Source organism: Passer domesticus, chromosome 5 (genome assembly GCF_036417665.1).
Source record: "Passer domesticus isolate bPasDom1 chromosome 5, bPasDom1.hap1, whole genome shotgun sequence".
Lineage (NCBI taxonomy): Eukaryota > Metazoa > Chordata > Aves > Passeriformes > Passeridae > Passer > Passer domesticus.
The window spans coordinates 42786769-42799386 of NC_087478.1; the positions used below are offsets into that span (position 1 = coordinate 42786769).

At 41.4% G+C, this 12618-nt stretch overlaps 1 protein-coding gene across 1 annotated transcript in view; it reads left to right on the top strand.

Moving 5' to 3' along the window:
* Positions 1–12618, top strand: part of PLXNC1 (plexin C1) — a 70495-nt gene that overhangs the window by 23479 nt on the left and 34398 nt on the right. Inside the window, exons 7-14 of the mRNA XM_064419734.1 lie at positions 969–1038; positions 2387–2462; positions 2583–2636; positions 6997–7136; positions 8173–8352; positions 9634–9721; positions 10637–10843; positions 10956–11147. Of these exons, the coding sequence (XP_064275804.1) occupies positions 969–1038; positions 2387–2462; positions 2583–2636; positions 6997–7136; positions 8173–8352; positions 9634–9721; positions 10637–10843; positions 10956–11147 (1007 nt within the window). The remainder of the gene's footprint in view (positions 1–968; positions 1039–2386; positions 2463–2582; positions 2637–6996; positions 7137–8172; positions 8353–9633; positions 9722–10636; positions 10844–10955; positions 11148–12618) is intronic.

Genomic DNA, 12618 nt, shown 5'->3' on the forward strand with positions numbered 1-12618 from the left:
CAAGAGCTGTTTCTAACAAGCAGTTCAGATGACCTTTGCAGTGAGCACCCAAGTGCCATGTGGAGGGAGGAAACACCCACATTAGCAACGTTGATCTAGCCAAAGCTGCCTTTCATCTGAACAAGGCAGCCTGTGATAAAGTCAAAGGTTTCTCTACCTTTGCGAGATTGATATACTTAAAATCTGTGTAACTTTTCTGGATTAAAAAGCTGGCTACTTTCTAGCATAGAGAAGTCAGAAAAGTCTGCAAACATGGGTTTCATTTGATCTCAGGCAGCCATTCATTTCACAGACTGCACATCTGCAGGCACACAGATGAAAGAGACCATGGCTTAAGTGGTATATATCTAATTCTACTGTTCGATGTGGTATTCTGCTCATAAGGGAAGATACTCTTTCATACCACAGCTGCCAGTGAATTGTTGGTATAGTAATTGCTAGCTGAAATAATGGCAAATTGACTCATGCAATCATAAAAGATTTAAATAGGATGAAAATTGCTACTGCATAGATTACAAAAGGAGACTCTGAAACCAAGTCTGTGAGACAGAAAGAGAGAGAAGTATGGTATGGCGGGGTCTCTTGCATTAGAACAGTCTGTGTGTGAGAAGACTTGAATTCAGGGTCTGGTTATACCACAGTATATATCATTCTGTGCTTTTTGAGAGATGATTTTGTATCCCTGCTTCATAGTAGCGTTTCCTTATCTGTATCCTGACAACAACATTACTTTTATTTGTCATGCAATGGTGGTATCAAACTTAATTAATATATGTGTATAAAGCGTTGGCATAACTCAGCTGAAGTTCTGTGGAAGGACAAAATCTGGTTATTTTTATCAGTCAAAAGTGTGAGGGAATGTATGAGAGAAGGTGCATACCAGCTACTTTGAGTTTTCAACTCAAATTATTTTTGAATTGTTATTTCTTGTAATATCCCTCATATACCTAACATGTGCATTTTTCCAGATTGTCTAGTTCTTGAAGCATCACTGTCCTCAAGCTCTTGGAATATCACACAAACATTTCAGTTGAAAAAGTAAGAGTCTGATTCTTGTTAAAGTTCATTGTGGGGTTGATGTGTGCGTGGGGGGAAAGTGACTAAAGTAATTCATAATTCTTTTTTTTTTGTATTTATCAACGAACTACATGCCACTAAAGATATTCAGATCTGTTTTCTTGGCCCACTTCCTCCTCCTCTTTTTTTTTTTTTCCCTTAAAAAACTGCTTCTTCTGATGACTCCCTTATTTAATGGGACCTTGGAAACTAACTCTAGGAGAGTCATTACAATGACTGAATTTATGACAAGTGCCTGAAGAGATAATAAAGGATGTCACAATAAGATTAAAATTCTTTTTGTCCTTGCATGAAAGGTGGGCCCTTGGTACGCAGTGTAAGGCCTAGATTAGAGAAGTCAAGAGATTCTTTAAAATCACTTTGTGAAGCTGTTTTAAATTAGACCCAGATGCAATTTAAATATGCTCTATAGGTAACATGAATATAATTAAACCAGAAAGTAACATGTAATCTGCTAATAGGAATAATGAATACCTATTCTTCTTCGCACATTATTTTTCAGACTCTGTGTTGAGAGCTGGCAGAGGAAGCATTCATGCCCAGTACGTGGCCTAACACTTTATAATAGGTGGTTGTTAATATTTAGAAAGATCTGGCTAATATATGCTGTAGGTAACTACAGTGTTCCCATTCAGAATGCTCCTCCCCTATGCAAAAATTCATAAGCACCTGGGATGAAATGCTTTTTGGGAAATGGCACTTCACTTCCCTGTCCCTGGAGGAACATGGGGAAGGAGCTGTCTTTCTCTAAATCAGAGCATTTCTCAGCGTGTTGGGAGAGGGACTCTGCTGCTCTTGGCTCCCTTCCATATGGATAGAAGCACTGCAAAGCGAGACAGCGACTAACTAGTCTCAGAACAGAACCTGCATCTTTGGTAGATAAAGGCTGTAGCAAACTGGCAATACTTTCTAGCACTACACACATGGAACAGAGGTTCAGACAAGCTGGAAAATAATCAGTGATGGTTTTCTGACCTTTTATGGTTAAAAAGTACTACGTGGCCACTCAATGTACTGGAGTAAATCACAGTAAAATGTAACCCAAAGTGTTTCCTCTGCTTCCTGCCTTTTTTGAAATTAATGACTCTCAGCATCTCAATGCAGATTGTATTTCATACAAAATTTCTTAGAATAAGTACAGCAGAACAATAGGCTTGGAGGGTAAACGGACTTTTACCCATTTCATTGCATATTTGCTTGGTTGTTCCCTTGGGTTTATGCTCTTTTCTGTCACTTGATATTTGACATTCATGACTGAATCTAGACTGAGTTCCTGTGTCTTACAAAAATTGTGTTTCTGTGTTACCAGCTGCTCACGGTGTATACACAAGGGTGAGTGTGCCAGCTGTGAATGGATACGTGTCTCTCCTGTCACCACCTGCCAGGTGAAGTTTGTTGGGGAAAACTGGAATCCCCTGTGATGCCTTTTCCTTGTATTTTTTTCATCTGAGCAGCAATCTGTCTCTTTTTTAGCCTGACATGGTGAAATGCTTATTTTTTTCCAGGATGATTGCAGTGCAGCTGCTTCCAAGGGGATCACCACTGTGCAGAAAACAGAGGTTAGTTAGCATTTTAAGATCAGCATTATTAAGGCTCTCTGGGTTGGGGGAGAAATTTATTTAAAATGAGAGGACTTTGCAAAAAAAATAGGGATATGGATGAGGAGGCAGTCATTTACAAGGGAAGGTAATGCAGAATTTGGATTGATACTATTTCTTCATAGTGCTCTGTTGGTGTTAAAAGGTACCAGCAAAACCTTGTGTTTCAGATGCAGGCGTTGAGACAGCGAACACTGCAATTGTCATGTGCCTACCTCTAGATGCAGTGTTTACAACCTTGCTTTAAATGCCAAAGTCCCTGTATGCTGTATTTAGTCACTCCACAGGAGTCAGCACTCTGAGGGCTGGAACATGTGAGCTGACCAACAACAACAACAACAAAAAAGGAGAACATTTCAGTCTTAATATCTTACCTAGACTTAGAAGCATGTTTGAGTTCTGCTGTCACAGACGACTCTGGGAAGCTAGGCTTCAGAGTCTCAAACCTCTTCCTCATTTATGCAGCCAGATCACAGCTTCTCCTGAAACATAGCTGCCAGGGGAGCAGAAGGAAGGGGAGGATGTGCCACCCAGTTTCTGCATAACAGAGAAGTGGCTAGAGAATGAGTCCAGGAACCGAAATCCATGGGTGTTAGTAAATCTCTAGTTCACACTTTCAGAAAAATTTTCCTTGTTTCCAGGCTGTAGACAAAACTGGAGATGGATCCACACAAGCTGGATCACTGGGAAGGAGGAAGTGTCTCTAGTGCTGCCAAAGTACCTGCTGAATCTGGTTACTAAATTCTCTACAGAATTAATGTAGACTGTATGTGTGCATACAGTCTAAATGATTTGTCTCATAGGCCAGCCCTTTAACCACGAGGTTATCCCTTCATTCTTTATGCAACCAAAATGGTTTTATTTTCTCATAAAACTGAGTGATCTTTTTATTAGTGGTTGCTTATGACAGGTGTTAGGAGAGAAATGAGTAGAAAGGAAAGAAGTGGAGAGAAAACTGACTGATGAGTAAGTACATAGAGATTTGCTGCCTACACTTTTTGGTTTCTGCTTTTCTGTGAGCGATGCATAGTTGTTATAAATAGTGACTTATCTCTAAGTGTTTCATTAGAACTACCCAAACTTTTACCTCTCAAGACAGGGATTGCCTCTTAAATTCAGCTGCTCAGCTGATGTTTCTTAAACAAAATCACAAAATACATCTTGTTTTTCACAGAGACGCGTGGGATTGTAATACTTGTGCTTCTGAGCATTAATATTCTGTATTTGATCTGCATTTAAAGCATTATGGCTGGTGAAACAGAAGAAATTCTTCTTTGCTCTGCTTCCAAGTGCATTAATTTGACATTGGTAAATAGTTGGAATTGCCTGGGAGATGGCTTTCTTCCACATGCCTTATCTTGGAAAGACAGTGATGGACAAGGCAGTGAAAGCACCAGAGGCAGTGCAAAGGCAGATGTTTATTTAGAAGTGATTGATCCATTCAGAGAGCTTGAAATTGCATTTGAAATCCTGCTCTCCTTTGACTGCTTTAAGGAGAACATACTGGAGAGTGGAGAAAGAGGATTTGTGTTTTCCCACAACCCCAGCTGAGCATTTAGATTAATATACTTTTTTTCAGCGCCAGCCCCAGCCCTCCTCCTGACTCCAGCTGCTGGTTTCTATGCATGCACCTTCCCCCTCCCCTGCCAGAGCAGCATTCAGAGTGGTTGGATTGAGTACCCTTGGCGAGGGAAGAGATTTGGCTGGAAATGAGCATTATCTTTCAGCAGGTTACTGTTAGTCTGGGCTGGTTCCCCCATCCAGAGCCCTGTGTTAGCAGTGCAGGGGGGGCTGTGCCAGAGAGGGGCTCCCCGGGGGCAGACACTGCTTAACCTGGGCTGCTGCCAGATACCTCTGAGACCTGCATCCATGCTAACCACACCTCTGAGGATGTGGCTGCCATGGTTCACACAGCCCCAGGGAAGTGTTAGGCAGTCCAGGGAAGGGGGAAGGAGGCTGCAGCTCAGAAATATGGAACTCTATTGAAGCTGACAGGGCTGTGCTGATTTCCATTACCTGAGGACCTGGTGCAAGCTTTCTGTATGTCTCTTTGCATGTTTACACTCTAATCACATGCCTCACAACTAGTGATTTTTATAAATATCCTTCTGCCTCTCTGCTGTGGCCCCTCTTGCCACTGGGCATTGCCGCCCCTGCCACGAGCAACTGGAAGGTCAGGGGCTGTCTGGCGCTGGGGAAATGAGCACTGCAGGCCCCACTGAGGGCATTAGGTCCTTCCTGTTTTCAGTGAGGAAATCATTGGTTTCTTTTGCTGCTGAGGCAAGTAGTGCAGGTTGTGGTGGTCAAGCTGGGTGGGAGTTGGACTCCTGAGTAGCTGAGGTCATCTTGCCTCAGTGCTGTGGCTGCTCTGACTCCAGGAGGCGGGGGCAGGACCCACAGGGAGTCTGTGCTGTGCAGCCTCAGGGAAGGTGTCACTTCAGAGGGGACTGAAACTTTCCATGAACAATACTTTCCGTGATTTCTTTGTGGTGTAAGAAAAGAAGCAGGGCAGGTAATCTGAAGCACTCTGTGGTGTGTGGTGCCTGACAGAGAGAGCAGTGGGAGCCCCAAAGCACCGCAGCCTCCCACTGCACCCCTGAACAATGGGTGCCTGGCATTTCCCTGCTGCAGCCTGGGGGATCCCCATGTGCTTGTGTGACACTGTGGTACTCTGGTGCTTCAGGGATCCCTGGTGGTTACCTGTGAGAACCCAAAACAGTGTTTTCCTCCTTTCTGTGGTATTTGGCTTCTGGATTTGTGGGTGGATATTGACTGTCCTTGGTGCACTGGAGGTTGGACACAAGCAGAAGGATGCAGGTGAAGAAAAGAAATAGTGGGTTGCTTGCTTTTATCTCTTAGATTTCTGCCTCACTTATCCTGTCCCAAGGATTAAACTGATTTCCAGATCATCCGGGGAGTGAATTTTCCTTCTCACGCTGTTTGTGGGGGATTTCCTTTGCCTTCCTCTATTATCCATACAAGAGGTCATCCTGGAGGCCCTTTTACAGGCCCTCTGACCCCAGCCTTTGCACTCTCTGGCCTTTTCCTAAGGCACAAGTTGCAGCTTTCAGTCAGTGGTGACAGATGCCTCATTTGCTCTGGAGTGCTCTGGCATTCATTGAACTGTGGCAGCATGTGGGGACAATGTGCTGGGACCTTTTTGAAATGGTCAAAGTGTTGTGACCCCCATGGTCCCCTCAGGCTATGAGTCCAAAGTCTTAGTGCTGTTTTGGGTACATGAAATTATTAATGGTGAGAAAAACCTCTGTGATGGACTTTCGTAGAGGCTTTGCACTAGCACCCTTAACAGGATCAGGAAGACTGAACTTCCCAGTGAATGTGTCCACAGGTGCACAGCAAAAATCAGGAAAATCACAATGCTTTCAAAACTCAAATTAAACTAGTAGGACAGGCAGTCCAAAGTTAAGCTAAAAATGGTTTGCCTGAGAAGGTCCAAAACAGTTTGTGGTTTCACATGCGTATTTTCCTGGTTTTTTGACTGTTTCAGTTTGTTGTCTGAAAGATAGACAGAGAGGAAGCCGTCTGTGTGATTGTAAAACTGGGGAAGCAGCAAAACTGATTAAACATGAGATGCTGTCAAAAGTATCAAGTGAATACAGTAGGGAAAAAATATCTCTTCTTGCTCAATAGTGTTAGTAAGTTAGTATAAATAAATATAGACAAAGAAGAGCACAGTTTTTCTGCAAGACTGTGACAACATCAGAGCAAACTAGAGTTCTTTTTAAATGCTGGAGAACTTCTTCTCATAAAAATAAGATACCAAAAGACTCCCCTGCAGTTGTTTTATACCTTTAGTTCTATGTATGACTTTGAAAAGACTTTCTAATAAAGCTAATTCTGGGGTGCTTTCTCAAATTTTCATTCGAGGATTCCATCCTGCTTCCCCTTTTCAGGTCACGAAAGATGCCTTCATTTGTTCATCTGATCTCTCATAGTGACAGCACCAGGGGTTTTGTCTTGCCTTTTTTTTTAGTTCTTCAGGGGTCACGTGAAATGTATTATTTCAAGCTGGGTTTTTATGCTACCTACCTTCCAGCATGTCAGACTGTGATTCCTTTGGACAACTTCGTTATAAAATAAATTGAAATGTAAAATATTTAGGTAAAAATAGTTGGTTTGTAATGAAGTTGTGATTGTCAGTACTTTGCAGGATTAAGTTAAACAGGATTTAAAATTATTAATAAGAATGTATCCCAGTGCCATAAAATCTGCATTCCTGAGTGGTGGTTGTTTTTACAGCTGTTGCTTATCTGCCCAGCCTTTTCATAACCAGATCTTGTTTTGCTTTCTTTCCTAATAGCATATCAGCATTCAGTCCATTGAACCTTTGTGGATTTCTACATTAGGCAAAAGTGAAATAACAGTCAAAGGAGAAAACTTTACACGTGCATCAGGCATAAAACTGATACTGACTGGAATCACTGGCTGTAAACCAGATGTGTGAGTTAAACTGAAAAATAACACTATTTACTTTGCATGGTGAAAATTATATCCATTTTGCTCTAGCAGTATGGTTGTGTCAACAGTTGTCTTATACCTTTCCTCAGCAGAGCAGGGGATGCTCTGCACTCCTTTAGTTATACTTTCACTTTAAATTACCAAAGGATGAAAATGAATTTGGTGCTTGAGTACAACACAAGGGTTGGACAGGTTGTCAGTTCTCTCAGTAGCAGTAGGACAGTGTAGTATCTGTTACTCTCTATGCCTTCTAGCAGGCACCAAAAAGCTAGGTCACAGGAAAGCCTCAGTTTTTGTTTGAATCTCCTCTGCTTCAAAATATTCCTCATATATTCTAGGATTCTGCTTGTAAAGCACAGACACCATGCCAGGGAATGAAATCTCTTGTACAACAGCTCCTATTTTTCTCTGTTGATGATCACACTGTGTAAGCCCCTAGATAATTAGGCAGTTTTATTCTGAATCAGTTATTTTCAGGTGCAGCTGCAATGGCTGCCTGTGATTAGGAAGCCCATTTTACATAGCTACCACTTTAAAAGGTAGTGTTCAATTTTTGCTTCAGCCATGAATTTTCAGGGAACCACAGAGAAAAAAAGAGAGAAGGAGGGTAAGACAGGAAGTAGAGTGAAAGAGAAAGGAGTAAAAAAAGGGAGGAAAGAGAGAAAGAAAAAGAAGGTGAAAAGGAAAATGAAAATTCTCATTCTTGACTAGCTCATGGACCATGCTGTTAGCACAGAGAAGTACACAGTGAACAGCAAAATCACACATTGCATTATGTAGCCTCATCCCAGGGTTGATTATACTGTTTTCTGTGATTATTGTCACATAGCAACTTCATTCAAAAGATGCCCTACTTTGTCTCTTCAACTCCCTGCTCTCTCTTTCCACCTCCATCTGGCAGCTCAGACAGAGATTCAGTTCTCTTTTCTCCTTATCGCTTGCTGTGGGCTATAGGCTTCGTGTAGTAACACCAATAAGTGGCATCTGTGTTTCAGTGTTTGTTTTCTTTCTTCCCCAGCATTAAAGTCAGAAATGTGCTAAATGATACACAAATGACATTTGCTCTCCCACCGACACGTAAAGAGGCCAAAAGTATATGTATCCAGGCTAATGGGAAAAAATGTTCACCACCAATGACCCTGCATTATGTTTCTCTGCCATCATGTTCTAGAATTACACCAAATACCTCCTGGATCAGGTAAGTTTGTCTTTCTGTACTTTTTATGTATTTACTCAAATGTAATTGCACTGAGCCAATATGAGCCTTCTTCCTTGGCCAGACTGCAGCTGAACCATGCTTGGAAGACTGCTGTAACCTGTTGTGTTGGATAAATTTAAGCATGTGAAGTGATTTAATAGATAGGGTCATAGTAGCTGCAAGGTGAATTCTGTGGACTTCTTCTGCCTACCTCAGGTCTCCTTTATAGAAATCAAAAGTAGTCTATTCCTACTAAACCTAAACCCAAAATATAGATAGCATAAATTCTAACTCCAGAAACTAATTGATTTCTTGATGCTAATATAGCCTTCATCTGTGAAACAGTATAAGGTATCAGTGGATTGGAAGTGAAATTAATCATTATTGCACTGATGTACACAGACTTGCTTTACAATATAATTCCCTAAAGCCAAAAGAGCCCTTTTCAAGCCTTTGCTGTGTTCTGTGGAAGACTTTTAGACCTGGTGAAAGACTTACAGGGTGGTTTTAAAGATATTCTCTGGCACAGCTTTCCACCTCTGCTTTCACAGTTTTTACCTGTTCTCACGTTCTGAATCTGATATCTTGTCAAGTGAGGATTTGAGGTAATGGGTTGGGCTGGCAGCTGCAGCAGCTAAGCAGCCAGGATGCATGCCCTCATCTCCAGGTGAGAGGCAGCTCAGGCAGCTGGAAATTAATAATACCTTAAGCCACTCCAACTCTGTACAGCAGAGATCGTGAGCCACAGCCCTGAGACAGAAGCACCATTGTGTGCTGAGACAGATGGTCTGAACACCGCCGAGAATGTTTCCCGTGAGGAGCCTGGCACCATGAGTTTGTCCTGAAGAGGGCAAGAATTAAGCACAGGCAGGGCTGTGCTGGGGCAGTGAAACACCATGATGCTCTTTCTTCGAGACAGAATATTACATCATGGTTGAGTTCTTTGGCTGCATAAATAGAAAAAAAGGTGAAGAGTCCCTGAAAAGGAGTATACGAGTGTATGCAATCAAGTCCTGTGGTTTTGGGGTACCAAAAGTATTTACCGCTACATTATGAGGAAAGAGTGGAAGTACACTGTATAGCTCAAATTATCTTGTTCTGCAGTTCAACTTTACTATGTTGTTCAACTTTACTATGTTTTGCTACCAAAGCAAAATGCACTTGAGTAGTTTATTCACAACTGAGACCTTAATGCAGGGCATGTCTGTGGGAAGACAGGTAATATTAACCTCCCTTTCTCACCATATTTGTTTATGTTTTGTTTTGCTTTGGTTTTTGCAGTGGTGGTCGCAAAATTACTACAACTGGTAGAAATTTTAATGTGGTGGACAGTGTGATTATTTCAGATGACCAGAGATCAAACCTCACAGTAAGTCTGAATTTCCTTTACAATACCAAATAGAGGTCTCTTGATGCATTAGGTTGTTTTCCTAAGGTTTGAGGAGAAGAGACCTCAATAATTTCCAACCACTTGCACGGACATGTCAGTCACCCTGCTGAAATAAATATGACCACTTACAGGATTACAGTTATACATTCTTAGTACAGAATCACAAATGCACATAAACTGCTCTCCTGTGTAATTCCCTGAGCTTTTTTTATGGTCTAGGGACTTGCTGCAAATTGGTCCTTTTTGAGTCTCCCTAGTCTCCACATATGGGTGTGTTGGAGGAGGGGGTGCTATACTTCCCTCTGGCTCTGGGCTGAATGCCCAAATGGTACCACTGCCTCAGTGAGGGGCAGCAGGCTGGAGCTGATGTAGGGATGAAACCCTTTCTCCAAGGCTGTGAGGAGGCAAGCACTTTGCTGACCCTTGCAGCACAGAGACCAGAACACAGCAGAATCAGCCAGTGGAGTAAACAATGACCCAATGCTACAATGTCTGTAGCAACCCCCTCTCTCAGGTGTTAAGTTAGAAAGATAAAATTCCTAGGAGTGCTGGAGAGCTTGTCTTACTTTTCTCTAGTCACCTGCGTTGAGGGGAAAGAAGGAAAATTAATTGTCACAATTCCTGTCTTATTGCAGGAAATAGTTACCTTAGCAGTGAGCAATCAGGCTTAAAGCAGTGTGCAGAGTGTGTGACAAATACACTTAAAGGTAGACATGGGCTCAACACAGAAATTTTTCCAGGTGTTCTGCATGCAGCTCTGATCTCAGAAAGAGGTTTAGCAGGTAGCTGTGTGAAGCCAGGAAGACATTAAAATGAGTTTGAGTGCCTCTGTTTGTGATTGTACCCACTGTTGAGTATTTCATAACTGTTAGAGCTTTGCTATTGCATTTCTAGGTCTCTAGGTGTCCTGGAAATGCATCTGAATATCATTATTTAACGCCAAGCCTGAGCCATGCAACAGAGGGTAAAGTTGTTGATATGATGTTAAAAGTGGATACTACCTTTATACCATGTGTCAAATTACACTATCACCCAGACCCAGTGTTCATTAACTACCAGCTGCACACTGAACTGGATCCTGATCTGGAATTAAAAATATATGTAAGTTTTGAAATAATAAACTACAGTACCTAATTTAAAATAGTGCTTGGAGATACTTTTTTTTCTTACTGTATTTAGTGACTGATCATTGCCTTCAATTTTTTCCCTCTAGAAAGAAAATGATAACTTGAATATTTCTAAAACTGAGGTAGAAGTGTATCTATCATATATGACTGGTGCACAGACCAAAAAGATATGGTTCAGTGTCCAAAACATTACCAAAAAGCCAGACCGTAGCACCATACTGTGCAAATTCAAGAGGGAAGGAACCGACAAGATTGACTTTTCCACAGTGAAAGTTTTTGTAAGTAGAAATCTCTTTTGTTGCAATTTGGCAGTGTTTGAATGTTTATACAAGAGTAGTAAAATGTGTCATTAATGCTGTCATGGTACATGGTGGTACAGTTTTCTCCCTCATCCCTAAGCATGCCTAGCTTAGGTACCACTGACGGACCTGAGTTCATTTTCTGTCTGGTCACTGGGGTGGTGTCAGAGCTTTGCAGTCAGAGCTGAACTCACTGCTGCTGAGCTCCAGGAGAGCAGTGGCTCGTCACACCTCTTATCTGCAGAGCAGACATCATTGGAACAGCATCCCTGCCTCCAGGAGAGCCCCTCATCCTAGGTCTGTGAGCAATCTAATTCTCCAGTGTGGCCATGAGAAAAAAAATTGTGTTCTCCCAGTCACTTTTTCTACTAAAGTAGGCAAGGATCTGTCTCAGGGATCACCAATGAGTGAGACAGAAGGCATTTCTGTATGAAAAAGGGGTGAAATTCGATGTGCACTGGGAAAGCTAAAATGCTTTGAGCATGTGGCACAAAGCCAGTCCAAATATAAGGACATTGGCATGGATGTCAAAGCTGAATTGCAGCTTAAGATATTTGCTCCATGAATAAGATGAAGATACAAATTTTTTTAAATGCTATGATTACCATTTATGAAGGAGAAAAATTATGCCAGATTCTTATTGCTGTGAGTGGTGGTATAAAACTGAAATAACTCTATTGACTTCAAGGCATATGGCTCATAGTAAAGATTAACAAAGCTATTCTTGATTTTTCATCACTTTTAACTGATCCCCCATCTGTGGATCCTGCCATCTGAGCCAGTTATGGCATGGAAAAGCCTTTCTGAATTTGGTGTTGCATTTAAAAATCAGTGTTGCCCTGATCTATCACATTCTTATCCTGCAAACTTCATAGAAGTGACTGTCATAGAAACATCACCATTTCGGTAAAGCAAATCAAATGCAATAGTTATCATGTAACATTGCACTTCTAGTACCTTAAAATTTTTTTCCAACATAAGAAAAATATAGCAAAATGTATAGAAAATATATATAGAAATATAGAAAAATGTGAGCAAATCCTCACATTTTTTAAAACCTTATGAATAGATCATCATAGAAAAAGTAGGGCCACTGAAAAAATGATAAGATGGTATAAAATGTAAGTTTGACTCAAGAAGAAATGTATCTCTGGCCTTAGTTTTGCAGAAGAAAGAAGATATTGAGTGTGGGTTCAAGGACAGAATGATCAGTCTGCATGAAGGTGTCAGAGTAGAAAATGCCATTCTTGTGACAGAAGGAAGATTCAGATTGATCAAAGAGCTCAAGACAGCAGGAGCAGGATCATTCCCATCATAGCACTGAGGGAAAATTGACACATGACACTGTAGGCTTAGTAGGAAAGATTTTAAATAAAAGGTCAGGAGATGTACTGTATGACTGGAGAACAGCAAATAAAACCCAGTATTTTAATTGGAAAAACCCCCAAAC